Source organism: Stylophora pistillata, chromosome 9 (assembly GCF_964205215.1).
Source record: "Stylophora pistillata chromosome 9, jaStyPist1.2, whole genome shotgun sequence".
Lineage (NCBI taxonomy): Eukaryota > Metazoa > Cnidaria > Anthozoa > Scleractinia > Pocilloporidae > Stylophora > Stylophora pistillata.
The window spans coordinates 32,405,218-32,422,691 of NC_142527.1; the positions used below are offsets into that span (position 1 = coordinate 32,405,218).

The 17,474-nt window shown below is 37.5% G+C and overlaps 1 protein-coding gene across 5 annotated transcripts; it reads right to left on the reverse strand.

Annotated features, from left to right (window-relative positions):
* Positions 1-223: 223 nt before the first annotated feature.
* On the reverse strand, positions 224-17,371 carry LOC148724330 (QRFP-like peptide receptor). 5 transcript variants are annotated; one of them, XM_088732080.1, is made up of 5 exons: positions 17,261-17,369; positions 16,307-16,334; positions 12,977-13,433; positions 8,385-8,474; positions 224-3,476 (listed from the first exon to the last, which is right to left on the reverse strand). In XM_088732080.1, the coding sequence occupies exon 5, from the start codon at positions 3,341-3,343 to the stop codon at positions 2,105-2,107; it is 1,239 nt and encodes a 412-aa protein (XP_088588206.1). In that variant the 5' UTR covers positions 3,344-3,476; positions 8,385-8,474; positions 12,977-13,433; positions 16,307-16,334; positions 17,261-17,369; the 3' UTR covers positions 224-2,104. The 5 variants fall into 5 exon arrangements, with proteins under 5 accessions (XP_088588206.1, XP_088588207.1, XP_088588208.1 ...); XM_088732081.1 differs by lacking the exons at positions 12,977-13,433; positions 16,307-16,334; positions 17,261-17,369 and adding an exon at positions 9,042-11,715; XM_088732082.1 differs by lacking the exons at positions 8,385-8,474; positions 12,977-13,433; positions 16,307-16,334 and having other exon boundaries at positions 17,261-17,371.
* Between the last annotated feature and the right edge of the window lie 103 nt (positions 17,372-17,474).

Sequence of the window (17,474 nt, forward strand, 5' to 3'; positions counted from 1 at the left end):
CTCCTGACACTTCCTAAATGAGAAAATTGCCTAAATGATATTTTTATCGTAAACTGCATCTATTAAGCTTTGTTTTGATTTATAGTTTGTTAGGGTTTTCTTCAAACTAGCGCGCGTACGAATTTTTTCCCGAAGGACACCCACGAGGTAGGAAGTAACCTCAAAGTCCATATGACACGAAATTTTTTTCTCCATGAGAATTCAAACCACAGACTGCTCGGAGTCGAATTTGGATGCTTTATCGGCTTAACTTTACAAGAAGCTAGTATAATTGTAGATCGTATTCTATACTAACCAGCCTCGTTCTGTTTGCTTTTAGAGTGGGCTTTAAACAGTTCACACAGATACTGTTTTGGCTCGTTTTTGCATCAGTTGTGTCTTTAAACAAGGAAGCAGTTTCGTGGTTTTGTCTAATACGTGAATCATGTGTTTCTCAACAAGGAAGCAGTTTTAAAGCTGTGGCACATCCGTGCACCACGAGTTTAAATTCAACAAGAAGGTAGTAGTTTGTTTTCTACACGAGTTTGCATTATAGGACTTATTTTGGCTGATTTTTTCTTGCTAAAATCAACACACTATTATTTTTTTATGATATTATTTTGAAACTGCTAGTATATTTTTTTCTTCTTAAAGATTATTAAATATTATTAAAGATTGAAGGTTATCACCTACAGGTCATCGAAGCTCTTCCGACATTTGTATTACGGATACTGCTAAATTAGGGGGGTTTTATGACGGAATGGAGAGTAAATATAGAGCGAAGTTCAAGTGTGGAAATTATGAAGAAAGTGGCAAAATGAGGTCCATTTCACGGATAGGTATAGACCACTTTCCTAAATGGCTGCCGGATTAATATTCTTTTGTTTAAATTGAAATTAGCCTTTCTGGCGTCGCTTGAGATAATGTATTCTTTTGAATTTTGAACGAGAGAACGAGGCCAGAGGGGCTAATTTTGATTTAAACAAAAGAATATTAATCCGGCCGCCATTTATGAAAGTGGTCTATGAAAATTGCACTTACGTTGCGACTACGCTCCACTCCTTTCCAACATGGAGGTTCTTACCACAATCTAATCTAATCGGTAAAAAGAAACGGTGGGAAAAAATCTCCAGTCTCTAGCAAATGGAATTCGAAGGCGCAGTCAGGTGTGATACGACTTTTAAAAAACTCTCGCCAAACTCTTGCTATTAATTAACCTGGCCATTAGGAGAACATCTGGGAAACTGACACGGGACAGCTAGAAAGATTACATTACTGAAGAGATTTTACATGGCGGACACCTTACTTAGAGGGTAGGGAAAATGACAGATTGCAGGCAGTGTTCAAGAAATTCTTGCTAAAAAAAAAAAAAACCAAGTATAAATTCAAAGATGCCCATAACATTTGCTCTTCGGGTTTTGATTATATTATTTCTTATTATTCTTGTACATAATTCTAAGATTCTTTATAGACACTGATAGATTTAAACCTACGTATGTATCAAGGAAGGTTTCTATTTTAAAATCTTACTTCTTTTTCTCACGATAGCTTAAAAAGCTAAAAGAATTAAGCCAGGCGATGACTTTTTTGCGATCTGTCCGGACCGTTGACCCAGTCACTCCCATGATCTGAATATCAATTCTCTATACTGTCTGTGTTACATCTCTAATAACTCTATCTCTGAGAATTTGGTGTCCAATTAAACAAATTCCCTTGTTGATAGTTTCCTTTCCCCTCATCACATTTACTGCTTGAAAGTGTGTATATAGTGATGAGAAGAAATTCCTTTCTGATCACTTCTGGGAGCGAAAAGATTAGGCAAGAAGAAAATTGTGCGAAAATAACATTGGTTAACATCGAGTATAAATGTTTTACCATTTTTAGTTTTTCTCGGCTCAAGTCGTTTCTCTATGGTGTACGAAGTGACCAGAGAAAACCACAAAATATTGTTCTGATGAGGGGAGAAAAATCCAATTTTAAGTTGGTAAAACTGAAGCAAAAAGAAGTTGGTACAGTAGTACTCGGAGAAAAATTACGCGATTTATAAGTAACATTGTTGGAAAATCATAGCTTTGTCTCAAAGATCTACAACCATCTAGTAAACTTGTTTAGTTCGTCGGTATGATTAGACGCTGACAGGATTTGTAACCGTGCCTTGTTTTCTTGACAAAGCATTCCTAGTGGTTCTTGGTATGGCAGCCGTACTATAACGGCGTTTTTCGACAATGGTAACTGTACTTAGACGGCGTTTTTCGCTAATGGCAGCGGTGCTGAAGCGACGGCCGATCATCGTCGATCTGTCAGATCTTGTTAACCACGTGATATTTGACGAGCTTCGGCGGCGGCTGTAAGTCCTGCTAAAACCCATATCATCCGGGATAATAGCGGAACATGTCCAAGCCGCTTTGAAGCCTTCCCGATATTTCTGATGAAATAAAGCGTATAAATATGGATTTATGGCCGAGTTTGCATGTCCCAAGAACAGCGAAGTGAAATAAAAGGTCATGGAGGAGTCAAAACAGGGTATTTTATCATAGGCGAAATAAACTATAAACAGGTACACGTGAAGAGGCAGCCAACATACACAGAACAGAGTTATCACTGTTATAAGCATTTTGACGACTTTTTTTCTCAATGTGCGCGTTCTGATCTCGTCTCGGCTCGAACGAAAACCCGGAATTTGCCTTTTCCATAGTTTAGAGACAATAAATGAATACATGAAGAGCATTGTAAGTAACGGAAAGACGTACAATGTCACGAACAACACCAAGGTGTAGTCCTTTGCCGCAGTTTGGGGGTTAAAAGCGGGGGCCCAATCTTCGATACACTTCTCGTACCCTTGGGGCCCAACTACGACCCTTTGCGCGTACAGAAAAGGAGCCATTACTGCCAACGAAGTCCCCCAGGTGACACCAAGCATGAATCTGGCTGCAAAGAACGATGGTCGTCTTCGAAATGGGAAGATGATAGCCCAGAAACGATCGAAGGAAATCGCTAAAAGGGTCAAAATAGAGCTTGCTACGGAAACACTCTGAAAAAATACCACGATCTTGCAAATAGCATCTCCGAAAATCCACCTTTGTCCGAGATATAGCTGAGTTATCATGTTTGGCATTCCAAGGAACGTGATTAAAAGATCGCTGGCGGCCAGGTTTCCGATGAAGAGATTGGTGACACTTCTCATACTGTTGTTTCGCCATACTGTAAATATTACTATCGAGTTTCCAACAAGCGAGAATAAAATAATAACACAGTAAACTAGTGTCTTTATGGTCTGTGTTGCGGTTGTTTCGTAATGTTCAGGACAAGCGGCAGGATTAGCTGTTTCATTTAAGGTGGAGTTAAGACTTCCAGCCGCAACCATAGTGTATTACATCAATAGCTGTTTCCAGATATTTATCGGCAATCGAATAGAGTTAGTCCTCCGGAACGACCAGACACTGTCTTTTGCAGTTAAGCTCTACTTCTTCACCAACTATTCCAAATCAGCAACCACTCTGCGAAAACGAGAAGAAAAATAATATGTTACGTTAATCTCTGCTGTATTTTACGCAGCAAATCTACTTCTCACTCTCAGCTAATCCTCAGCTGAATGGACTGAATGTAAAAACCTTGGCTCGTCATCCTCACAGCTTGGTCCACCGATGAATAATTATAAACTTCAAAGAAGAGAGACTCTTTGATATTGTGTCTAATTAACAGAGGTTTTTCTTATTTTAACAGAAAATTAATTATGGAGCACAGCAATATTTATTAAAAATCGTTTTAGTTCGTCGACTTTGGTCAATTGACTGAGAAAGTAAACAACAGCGGTAGCTTTTTACTTTCGCGCAAACTTATGCTATGTTTGCACAAATCATCTTGGTGTCGTATAGTATTGAATTTATCCAATATCTTTTGCTCATTCTGAAAAGAGCCGATCAGACTTTTCGTAAGAAAGTACTGTAACTAAGCTGCCAGAATTAATACTTCTATTAAATTGAATTTTCCGAAACCAGATCACAAAGTAAACGATGAGCATCGTACAAAGTTTCAATTTGTCATGCCATAAGCGACAATAAGCTTATTGAATTATTGTGTTGTGCGCCCCGACCGACTTTCAGAAGTACAATACAACGTCGTTGGAAGGCATTGCTGGTTCCTTCTATGTATTGACAAATGTCGGTGTTGTGAACCGGCCTTAACTCCTAGAAGCAATTAATATGTGGCGGAATACGTTATCCGCTTGAGGTAATTATAATTAAAGAGAAGCAAGCCAGCTAAAAGCTAGGAAAACATTGAACAACATAGTTCGTCGTTACAGGCACTTTGCGTTGTTTTTTTCATACGGATTGTATAAGGTGAGATTTTCGTTTTTTCTATGAAGAGGATACTTAAAGGTTGATTCGAGAATAACAGATAAACGGGAAATGAGATTACACCCGGATTACGTTGTGTCCCTATTCTTTTAAAATTTTCCTCTCTTTCTCTCTCTCAAACATGGGAAAAAGGAAAAAAAAAAAACAGAAAAAACATCGTGCATGATCATGAGTGATGCAAAAAAACAAATAAATGACATGAAACAAGGTAATGTGAGACTTACGTGAAAAATTCGTGTCACAAATTGGAATAAATCTTAAATTCATCGCTGAAACTATCATTTAGAAGCTGATCCTACTTTTCCAATATTACATCAGTATACATAAATGAAAAAATAATTTACCAAGTGTCCGATTCAACCCTACTTACTATAGTTATACAGTTCCATTGTCAAGGTAATTTCCGTAGTTTAATGCCACTCACTCGGCCAAAGAAATATAAAAACTTCCCTCAGTTAGCTTTCCACTAAAGGATTCGTAATACCTGTATTCTCCTGTGCTATTCTGCCAATTTAGAAATGGAGATTAACTCGTAATCCAGTGCTGATTAATTCAGTATTCTTTTTCATGCCGAAACGGAACTCTAACAGCTTGGGAAATCTGCATTTACAAATAATGAAACAAAAAGTGCGCATGCTGCGAAGTTAATTTCTTTTTGTGAAAAAGTCGCTTCCAAATCTCTGGAAACAACAGCGAGATACCGAGTCTGAACAAAAATGAGCGATCAATCGGTCTCTTTATTTAGCTCCCTACACCCCCGTATTCAATTCCTCGAAGGCAAATTGCGTATTGCAGAACTCCGTAAGTCAGAATTACCAAATACAAAAGTGTGTTGTTCCGACAAAAGTAAACAGCCTGAGGAATATTTTTTCAATTGCAAATCCACTGATGTCGAAAAATATCTCGTCGATTATTCGATAAAGAAAGACTTAAAATTAATTACTTTCGATAATTCATTTCACTTATGTGTATGAAGAATTGGCTAAAGTTATTGGCCCTAAGAGACACAACTATGAGACACTTAATGGCTACCCTGAAGGTGGTCAAAGTGATCTACAGTACTTAAATAAATAACCCTGAAAGTTTGAACTTTGCATGGATAAACGATAAAATCAATGATAACTCGGTAATTTTCAGTTCTGCTTCAGCTATGAAGTGACAAAAATTCTTTTGTAACTCGTTTCGAAAGCTAATTTGGGAAAGAATAGAAGCTAAGGCTTTACAGCTAAGATAAATAAAATCCCACGTTAGCTTTGTGAACAGTGAAAATTATCCCAAAGGCGTTTTGGGGCTTTTCGTGACTCTCTCCTATAAGAACCCGAGTGTGTCTTTAGCTCAAAGTTTCCGACTTTGTTTCAATTAATCAAAGTAGTGTTGTGGGAATGAGCTAGAATCACACTTCCTCAAACAGACAAATGTTAGTATGGTTGCTTTTATTCAATGATCTCTTCCAATATCGCTAAGAATTTTTCGAAGGTTTTTTATAAGTAATTCTTGTTCAAATATCCCTTACGCCATTTTCTACGCGACTCAACTGAAAAAAATGAGAAAAAGTTACAATATGGAAACGGATCGGGTCAGATATGATTCCCTAATTGATAGTAGTGTAAGGGAATCCTCGAGGATCGCATGAGCGTTCAAATAGTTTGTGAAAATATAAGAGAAAGTGATAAGAATGGAACAATGCTTGAATTATATAATTTGAGCATCACTAAGAGAGTTAAAGAGGCAGGAGAGTAAAAAGAGAGTTGTAACTGAGTTTAGTACTTCATATCAGAAGCTTATGACCTAGGTCATGAGTCTCTGTCCATATATATTCTGTTATTATTTGTGGAGTTTTATTAAATCTCATGGCTTTTTCATTTTAGAAACACTGATTATTACTTTTGATTTATTCTTCTTTTCCTTGAAAATATTGATTAAATCTAAAAAACACCTTGTTGGACTGGAATCAGTTAAGTTTTATTTCACACTCTCAGTATATTTCTCTAGTTAAGCGCTCTTTTTTCACCACCTCTATACTAGCGAATGCGTTTGACAAAGTTTGCAATTGTGGGCCAAATTTTTGAATAAACGGAACACTATTTCAGACATAGCTTTAACGCAATGTTTCAAAGAGATTTATAATGACTATGGAGTCGCTAGTTCCAACACAGAGTTGATATGTCTAAGATATGCATTTGTTTTCAACCCAGGTAAGGATACCCAGTGCAATTCTATGTATCGTCATTTAATGCGCTTTACAGATTGATAAGATCAGCGACAACTTCAGACTTTGATTTGATGTGCGGTGAATAATTAATTTCCAAGGTATTATTTTTTAGCAGATGATTAATCCATTAAGCCTTTAAATATGTTTAATCTGCGTACACAGCCTGTAAACTACTTAAACCTGTGTGTGTTTCTTATCTGATGCGGCTGATTATACTCAGAATTCAAGCGTTTCCAAAACATTGATAAAAAATCCACGTTACATTGAAACAACACCTAAAGGAACCAAAAGACGATGAAATCCTCTGTTGAGGGAACTTATCATTTGACAATGTTTCGCTTTTTTGTTAGCGATCGAGGAGAGAGCATTAGAACTTATGATGAATCAAAGTGCTATTTCTCATCGAATCTCTCATTTAAACTTACTTTATAATTTCGTTCCACTCTCTTTACAGTTGGACCTATTTGGAGACAGACTGGCATCGTTTTCTGTCTTTAAAATTTTCTTCTTATCACGATTTAACAATCCAGTTGTTTTCAACGATCTTAGTTATCAGATTTTTAATAATTATTTTTGGTGCTAAAGCGTTAATTGCGAAGTATCATGACAGATCTTTAAGCGCTGTTCCACGCTAACAGTTTCAGACTCTGTTTGCGAGAGAAACAAAAAACACCTACTAATTTTCAAATCACTCTTTTCGAAACAATCTAGATATGAGTAAAGAAATTCCGACTTTAAATGTATGAATCGACGCAGTTACAAGCTCTATGGCACTCAAAAACAATACCAGTGTCGAACAGATGCTGAGAAAAAAAAAGAAAATTTTATAGGCAAAGAAGACTTTAATTGGTTCCAAATTTTCGAATAAAAAGGAATGCATTCTGAAGATATGTTCTAAAGAGACTTGCCGGAGTAACAGTTTTAGATATAATATGCGAAGATTAATCATATAAAATGAAAGTCCCAGAGATTTGACTGCATACTTTGCTTAGTTTTCGTAATTGGTGATGAGTTTTTTAGCAAAACTGTTATTGAAATTCATTGAAGTTTTTGGCATCCAGATGTACATCCCACTGAGAACTAATTGGAGTTCTCTTGCCTCTGGCTAAAACAAGCGATACATCTCAATTATCAACTATTCCGATATTGTCCGGCTCTGGCCGGCTAATTCAGAACACAACCATAAATGGCGTAAGCGCGTCCTACAAAAACTAAGAATGCGTAAAATTGGTCTCCTTTACTGCACTAAAACCGTTTCGGGCGCTAGTAAACTGACCGTGATACATTTAGTAACTAGTAGTTTTTACGTAGCACATACAAAAAATGTACAGCTATTGTGATACCCATTCGTTTGGCGGAATTGCAAAGTGGTTGTTCATCAGAACGAAAAGTTTTGTTCATTGTGCGTGTCAGTAGGTTCATGCTGATTTGTTTGCGTGATAATTTTGAAACAAATAACAAAATGCCGTGAGAGAAGCACGCGTCCAATGAAGCACAGAGAGTTTGTTTATGATAAATGAGGTTTATCCTACTGAGTGTTTGGCTAACTATGTTTCCTGTTGTATTTCAACGCACAAATAATTTTTTTCTATTGCCTGAGATTTACGTTAGTTTGGTTTGAAGGAAAGAACACGCGTGCCTCACGAAGGCAGCTGTTAACAGGTTATTGAGTGTTAAGGCCTGTTGGACAAAATAACCCAGTGGTAGAACATGGCTTTTGAATCAACCCACTGTGCGAACATGAACTGATAATAAGCTTGCAAAACAAATATCCAGCAATGCGGTCAAACCTTTCCAGCTGATTTAGAAGCTGTTTCTTTGTGAACTAAACTTACCATTGGAATCTGCACTACAAGGATTTTAAAGCAAACTGCGAGCACAGCTTTCTACCGCACTGAGTTGATCTGGTTCATCTGTGACTTGTACTGAGGCATGCGGAGAAAAGTGGATAAATGATTACTAGTACCAGGCTCAATGACCCGAGTAAGGGCAACAAACACGAATTCCTGTCAGGTATTGGCCTAAATTTTGTTATGCAGACCGTTTAAGTTCACTTTAAAGGAAAGCCGCTCTTCCTGAGCGTGTAACCACAGCTTATCAGGGGTAGTGTAAATGTAACAGTATGCTTAAGTACCTAGCCTAAAAACGCGTCGGGGGAGGGGGGGGGGGCGGGGGGACGGCGGGATATATTACTTCAACCCATTGTGCGGGAATGTATCGACGGAATGGTGTATTGGCGAAGGAGAAATACAAGTGAAACCCCTCCCTTTGATACTTTTGTTGCCTGTTTCTTTATTATCGACGAAATGTCTGTCGCAACAACGTGTCTGGGTGTGTCTTTTCAACGTAGGTTTAAAGAAGTGGTACCTTGTCCGACTTGAAGATATTAAAACGCATTGTAGACTTTGTCAATCAGTTGTAAATGGAAGGGAAAAAAAGGAAAAGAAAAGATAGAAGTTTTGGGCTACGACGTTGATCCATCACTTTCTAACCTTTCATGTCTTTTCCCCACACACCCCTCCCTGCTTCTCCTCCCCCTGCTGCTCAATAACGAATTACAGTGTAGGCAGAAGTGTCTGTTACTATAAAAAGCAAACGTGATATCAGATCATTTTCAATTTTGACGCAATATGGCGTATATTGACGACAGTCATTTATTTCCTGTCTGCCAGGCTATGGCAATCATTGTCCAACTTGTTTATCAGTAAAATGCATTCAAATTCATGGCTAAGCTGTCTTTGAAAAGAATCATTTGTGTTCTGACAGCGTAATTTTAGAAAATTGAAGAATTGTGTACATCATATCAGATTCAAAACAGATCAGTTGATACAAATGGGCTACGAGGTAAAAGGAATAAGTCGCACACATCGATCAGCCGAGTTTCTTACGCAATCACGTAATTTCAATGGTTTACAACTCGGATTGTTGAGAATGCTTGTTCGCTTCCTATCACTCAACTGTCGTTTTAAAATCTGTAATTGCCTCGCACTGTTTCTTCTGTTTTGTTCTCGAGACACATTCATGCGCAAGAGATGTTTTCATAGCTCGATTCTTAAAGTGCAAGTCTTAGTAATCCAGTTTGGGGTTCACGCTTTAACTACAACAATTTCGTGAGTAATTCTCCCCTCTAGTTTCCTTATAAACTGACTGAGAGAATTTGAACTATATCGACTTGAAGACACCCTGTAGCTGATAAGTTTAGATCTTCTCATCACCTGCCTGTTGTGTAATGTATCGTTATTCGATACTGTAAGAAGAAGTTACAGTCTTATTATTTCTGCAAGTTAAGAATTGAAGGAGTAAAATTTGAAAGTCTTGCACCCTTTTCTGTAACGTATGATCTCTGAAATAAAAGCAATCCATGAAAGAAGAAACGTGAAAGAGAAAAATAGAGTAATTTGCAATTGAGTTTCAAAAGACATCCGGGATTGCTTTGGTTTTACTTTACTAAGGCCTTTGTGATTGGTCAAGAAAACTCGCGCCTTGACCAATCAGACCCAAGACTAAAACCCGCGCTTTAAGTTGTTTGCTTGTATCTACTTTACGTTCTTATTGGCTCCTTCTGATGTAGTTCTTCCTTCGGATTGGTTGTTTTGGAGTTTGGTTTTACGACTCGCAAAGAGCCCAACTGTTTCGAGAATGATGAAAGACAGTTAACAAATCACATCTGATAGCAAAAATATTTTAAAAAAAAACTTAAGGGCCTTATTTAAAAAATATGTCGACTTACTCCTTATTTTTTTGAGGGAACGAATTTCAAATCCCTCTGGCCGTCATCTGATCATCAGGGATACTGTTAACTGCCAGCATCAATTGCAATACTTTCATGAAAAAACCATTGCTAGAGATCAAACAAAACTGCTACAGAAATTTTTTTCCCGAATCGCTAACTTAGGGCATTCGTGAGACTGAATCGTATTTGGAAATCATGATGTAGTGTTCATGTAATAGAGCAACGCGACAAAAATGATTTGAAAAGAAACCTTATTGGCGAACACCAAACTCTAGAAATAAACGCTGTACTATACTGGTAATGCTTTGAGCAACAATTTTCAAATCGAAGAAATAATACCAAGGCTTCTAAAAAATGTATAACTGGAGGTAGTCTGATCTTAGTCCACCCTTAGATCATCATCATAAACACGTTTAACAATGATCCACGCGAGAATCAGATATTTTCATGATACAAAGCAGATTTTCCTTACCGATTTTTCAAATGGTCGTTGTTGTCTTAAGCCGCTCCAGTCGATCTTCAAGTATTTCTGTTCGTATTAAAAATTCTCCTCGTGTGGGTCGAATATAATCAACCCATGACGGCCCTGAACAATCATTAGGAATCATTATGGCTAACAAAAGCAGGGAGAATGTGATGATGACGTAGTACCATATCAGAATCGATGCACCGGGGGCGTTTATCTATCATTTGTCCTTTTCTAATTTTTCTTTTGTTCATTTTGTTTTATAAGTTTTGTCATCATACTTTCGCAATTGAAGTATAGTTCGATCTTCAAAAATGATACCTTAAAAAAGTTGTTGACATCTTAGATAAAATTAACCGTGTATCCCGTCCGCGGGTCGAGTTCGAACAAAACTATCTCATTAAAGCAATTGTGACAATTTTAAAGATGCTTGTGGCTTTTAGCAAGTGTCCTCTTCTCAGACCGTAACTCTTGTTAACTTCATGACGTTTGACTCTCATATTCTTGATCTATTCGATGACATACCAGTATTCGAAGCACATCAGTCAAGAGAAACAACCTCCAGCAAAATCATTATTAAAATTATTTGCTTTAAGAACAGAGAGAATATATCTAACAAAGGAAGAAAACAAATACGAGAACATTCATTTCAATATTTTGATGTTCTAACTCAACTCCGATTACGCATAGCTTCTGAAGTATGTAAACATACTACATATTAATTTCCCTTCTTCATAACTCAAACCAAAACAACTACAATATTACTTTTCTTAAAATGTTTTTGTCTGCGTAATGAAAATCCAACATTAGTGCATTTTCAATAGCTCGTCCAACTTATTTCGTGAGCCCATGGAAATTGTTTAGATTTTGAATAAGTTTGGCCACGAGCCCATGGAAGATGGAAGCTCCGGGTAATGGGCTCCTGGTTTGGCGTGTTTCATGTTTCATTTCTGGCAAACAACGAAAACCATAATGCAAACATTCATCAAGAGCAGGGACAGATTCACTAGGTTACAAACACCTTGCTGGAGGAAAAGTTTCGTAGGTGCTAAATTCAGGAGACTTCCCCCATTCATATCCTCTAAGTTTCTCGACCGTGTCTAAAAGTCGGACGCCGATCATGGAGCCGTAAAGGACTCTTAAAGTCGAAAATACATCCGTGAAAACAACTATCTGTATGATAATCTGGAGAATATGAAGCCTAATTGTCGCTGGTATAAACGAATCCCTTTTATTTTTGGTCTATTCATTTAATTACGAGTTGACTTGCACCTTCAAGTGGCAGACAAATGTCTCGAAGAGAATGGGTTTGCTTTTTATCTGTGATCTCGATTCATCTGCCTAAAAAATTCTCATAACTTCCTGACTATCTTCTGATAACATCATCCTCGGCTGCATTTACAACATTTTAAAACGACCGTTCGCCTTCAAAACCCAAATCTAGGAAGCGAGACTTACTTTTTGTTTTGTTCCGTTTTTCTATGCTTTTTCTATTTTTTTTTTAGTCGACATAATATTTTAATGGACTGTTATATGCTGATTGGTCTACATAAATACGCCATTCAATCAGAAATAGTCGTGACAAATGGTATCATATTAAAAATATTGCACCCTCTCGGACATTCTCGACTAAAATGCTCAAAAAGTCTCAATTGCGTGATCTAGTTCCCTTTCGATATCTATCTTCCTAACTGATCGAGTCTTCTATCATTTGGAATGTTCACTGATTCCATTTTACCATATAATTAGAATACTACACGAGCACCTGTTCTTTCACTGTTCCTGAAGTTGTCTCATGTTGAAAATAGACCCTTCTCTTAAATTACAGCTGAGATTTTAGACTACTACTGAATTGCGCATGCCTTGGAATATATATCAGCACCAGAAAGGATGCCTACTAGGTTGAGAAAATGAAATATAGAATTTTAAAACTCAAAATTTAATGTAGGGGAGTATACTTTGCTCTACTCTAGACGTACTTCCTGCATTAGCAACAATTTCAGATCATCACATCGCCGATAAACTGCTTTATTTTGTCTGAAATTTTCATGGTTTACCATCCAAATCATGATCCTTCTCATTAACAGGATCATTTCCGTATGATGAGCAGGCTTAAGATTTTGATCGCCATTATGGGGAAGTATATCTAATACAACAATAGCGGAAATCTCAAAGGAATGCCGGCAGGATCAAAAGTTGAGGCGAAATAAAGTCAGGTTCCTACTCACCTTCTTATGTCCGACTCAATGAGGAACAAATGAGAACCTCGCGCCTACTGGATGTGCGTCCAACCTAATTCTAATAACAAAATATAAGAAACCTGACGCAAGGATTGCAGCTGAATCGACAAAACACTATTCAAGCGCGTGGGCAAATATAAGTGAAGGGGCGCAAAAAGAGGTAGACATAGTGCGTATTTGCCATGTGGGTGTAAGCGAGAAAATTGTAATTTTTAGCTTAGGTTCATTAGGCTCAGCCATCATGACGATTCCCCTCAATCGTGAATACAATTTCCACTCTTAGCAGGCGCGTGCGCAACGATTTTTATGAATCAAATCACTTTTTCTGCTTTTAATTTCTCTCGCGATGCATGTTATTTATGCTCACACGTTGTTTCATAACAGAGTAAAAACAATTCTCATCTTTCTCTTTTAGCGCACGGGATACTTGCCTTTGACTTGACTCCTGAAAGGAAAAAAAAAACACTCATGCGCTGCGTGGTTTGCAATTAAATACAATACTTGCATGACTTGTCATGCTCAGTATTATATCTCACCGATAAACTGCCAAGTCCCAAACATCTTGATAAACAGCGTGTCACAGAACTTTATTTTTATTCAAACTAAACAAATTTTAACCGACATTCGATCGTGACTTCGTCGGTTCGTGTTGCAGATACGATTTATCCTGCCACGTGTCCTGGTAAAATTACTTTTCTTGCAAATTTTCCCACCGTTCATTATCTTAAATGAGGAACATTCCAACTGGGGGCTCGGAGTTTCTTGGCGTAATTGTGGTTTTAGCGTAGCGTTTGGCTCGTTTTTGGCGCAAATCTAAACGCAAGCTTTGTGCACAAAAACGATGTCGTCATTTGCATCAGGCATCTTGGCGAGTACTTCAGCAAAGAGCCAGGAAATTCCTCAGTTTCCTTGCATAATTGCTATTACTTGTGATATTTTTAGCCATGTGAAAAAAAAAATAAAATGATAATAAAAATAACCTGAAAAACTTTAAGGTTCAATCAGCAAAAGATAAAGTAATTGTCTCTGCGTCGCCCCACTGGCTGCTGTTACATTTATGCGTGGTACAACTTTCTGTTAATCAAGTTGTCACAGGTTGTGTACAGGCTTAGTGAAGATTATGTCTTAGAGATGAGAGCCCTAAATCTGCCCATGCTTGTCATTAGTTTCTATTGCAATGGACGATGGGATGTATGCCAATCCATCCCAGGTAACCTTGCCATGTCTTGCCCAAGAAGACAATATGCAGCGACCTGTCAAACGCTCGTATCCGGATTTCAAGATTCGAATTTCAACGTTCTAGTCAGAGGGCCAACGTGTGCATTAGTATATTAATTAAGACAGTCAACCGATTCAGATATCTTGGCCATACAATAAGAAACACTCTGATAGATTGTAGACTTGAAATGGTCCTGTTTAGTTTAGTTTAGTTTAGTTTATTTAGCTTCGCCAACAGGTAGGGAAACCGCAACAGCTTGCGTCAATTACTGCGGGCCCAGTAATTGACGGGCCCACCCATTCCACCCATTCCACCCCAGGGAGGACATCCATCACACAGTAATCTCGTGCGTGGGAAGTTAACGTATCCTACCCCCAACCCTGCAGGAGACGGGACCTCCATTTGTTCGTCCCTATCCGAGAAGACTAGAATATCTAACCATTTCTCGATGTTATAGAAATGTAGCAAATTCTTCTCAATTATTTTAAGACCTTGAGTGTTGGTCCGGCCGGGGGTCGAACCCTCGACCTCCCGCACAACAGTCTAGCGCACTATCCATTGGGCTAACTGGGCGCGGTCCTGATTGACATGCGGCCGCCACAGAGAAAGCCAACAGTGTGCGGTGTTCTTCCGAACCTTGAGTTATTTCATGTAGCCTTCACAGAACCTCTCTAAGGCAAGTCTTCATGAAATCAGTTCCAGCCTCCGGTTTAGAATTCATTGAAGCTATCACAATTTAATGCTTTATATTCAGAATATATAAAGCCTTTCTGGGGGTGGACGAAAAAGCGATTTCTGGATTTCATTTAATTTAATTAGCCCATCTTGTACAAAACCAAAACCGCAATCATTTATCAGAAAGTTTGTTTGTTAGGGCCATGCAGTTGCATTTTGTTGTGTTCTCGAACTCCGCTTGCCCGACAAATAAATGTATCTTTTGAATTTCCTGCGAATTGCATGTTTGAACATTTCCATTGGTATGTTGTAAACCCGTGGTAGTTGATATACTTTAAATGGTGAAAGTGAATCTAAGAGGTTGTACGCTACCCGTTGATTCAATGTTAATGCCACTAAGCGCCCTACACGGATTTTACCCCTCCTTCAGGTAGAAATTCATCAAATTTTCACGAAAATTTAACAAAAACAAAATATTAAGCGACGATACCAGTAAGACATAATTCTCTTCACTAGGGATAATTGATGCTAGAAATTGAAAAAAAAAAATAAGGCCTATTGAAAAGTGAGAGAAACTTAACGATTCAGCAATTCTAGTAAATCGACCTACCATCTCTTAAATAAAGTTATTTATACCTACAGCAAAACATGAAGTCATTTGAACAAACACGTCTAGTTTCAGTTAACACTCAACGATTATGACAAGAAAAACAAACAGGATTATGCTCATCTCGAGAGATCTTTCCCGAATGTGTTAGATCGACCTCTAAGCCTGATTTACTAATATCTTAAATTCCTTCCCTCGAGTAGGAACTTTTCAAGGTAAATTCTACCCGTAGAAAAATCATCAATCAAGAATCTTGAACGTCGATTAAGTCAACATCTTTCAAATCAAAATCGAAATCAGTTTAAAATCGTTGTTAAAATGCTATCGGCGCAATACGGTCAAAACAAAATTTGTACTACAAAATCTCTACTTTATTAAACGCGAGGGCAGCTAACGTGTCCAATTTAGCGTGCATTTTTTGTTTTATTTTTCATGCAAGTAACGGACTTAACAAATAACCATTCAATACGCTCAAAACATGAACTAGTTTCGCGCGCTCTGTGATGTTCTTAGGCTAGAGTGAAATATGATTTTCACTTTCCACTGGCATTTCCCCAGGGAGCAGGGACCATGCATGGCTTTCTCTGATAACAATAATAATTCATGTTGATCGTCCAATCAACTTAAAACCATTCTAACTACCCACAACTTAAGTCGTATAAAATTCAGGTGATTGCGGTTGCGAACTTTTTCGGCTCAGCAAATTACTGAACAAAAACATTAAACCTAAATGATTGAAGTAGAAAAACAGACTATGATTTTCACGGTTCAGTTAGCCAAGTTTTATCAGATTTCATGGCTTTGTACATTAACTTACAGATGTCTGTGTCCAGTTTTTTGAGATACTAAAAAAAAAAAACATAAAGTTTATTTATCAAAGATTCTATAGACTAATAAGAAGGACAAGTCCCACACAAATTAAACATTTTACAGAGTATGCAATTGGGATCTGTCTTCAAATCCAAATAGATAAAGATGCGTTAAATTTTTTAATCTCTTCCATGAATAAGACAAATCCATTCAATTTTGTCTCTGGAAGTCTTAAAAATAATGTCATTAGACAGGTCATTTTCTTTCAAAAATTGAGTGAATTTATTTAAAAGGCTTTTCCCCTACGCCGAAGAAAATACAGATGGTTTTATTTTGAGCATCAATGCACAATTTCATGAGATAATCACGACGATATATAATGCAAAGTATTTTTTAGTTCTTTCCAGAAAGATACTGCATCTTGCATATTATACAAAATCTGACAAACTGATGTGAAAGCCAGAGTCTGACATTAAGCGGCTTGTTTTTGTTCATTAGAACGAAGGCGTTTATTCTTTCAAGGCCATCTGGTTTTTGAAATTTCGTTTTCCATCCAAAAAGGTTAAGGAGAATGTTTCCCGCATAAATTATTTCAACCACCTCACTGGAATCGAATTTAGTTTCATGGTATTCTGAGTGAAAGACTAAATGACCGAAAATCGAAATTTGTTCAAGGCACTTTTGAATTCTTGAAGTTTTTGTCGTCTGTTACGAGTCATGCTTAAATTCCGAATGTTTTACCCTATTCATTATATCATCATTTTTTCTTTGTCCGATGCAAAAATAAAGAAGTCGTCTTCGAAATTTCACGAACGTTAGATTTAAAAATGATTTTATCACAGATCATGAAGTTTTACCAAAAAGCCCCAACAGATGTTGGTCATACAGAGTTGGTCTATATGAGGTCCATTCTTCTAAAAGCTTACATTGCGAAGATGTAACTCAAAAATATTTTCCGTACCTTAACACAGCGATCATGGTTTTGCCTTGCAGCGAGTTCAGGTGGTTGAATTTCTCACGCGGGTTTCTTAACGCGATCCCCATGAACAGATAGCTGCACCAGATTAAAAACTCGAATAACAGCAAAGCATTATTCATGAGTGAATATACCTAATTGCAAAAATATGGCGTGTAATACTCCTGAGGTGTCAAGTTTCAGGGCCAATAAAATTGCT

What these genes read in the sequence shown, in the direction of transcription:
- LOC148724330 (XM_088732082.1), bottom strand. Translation starts at nt 3,343, where the DNA reads ATGGTTGCGGCTGGAAGTCTTAACTCCACCTTAAATGAAACAGCTAAT.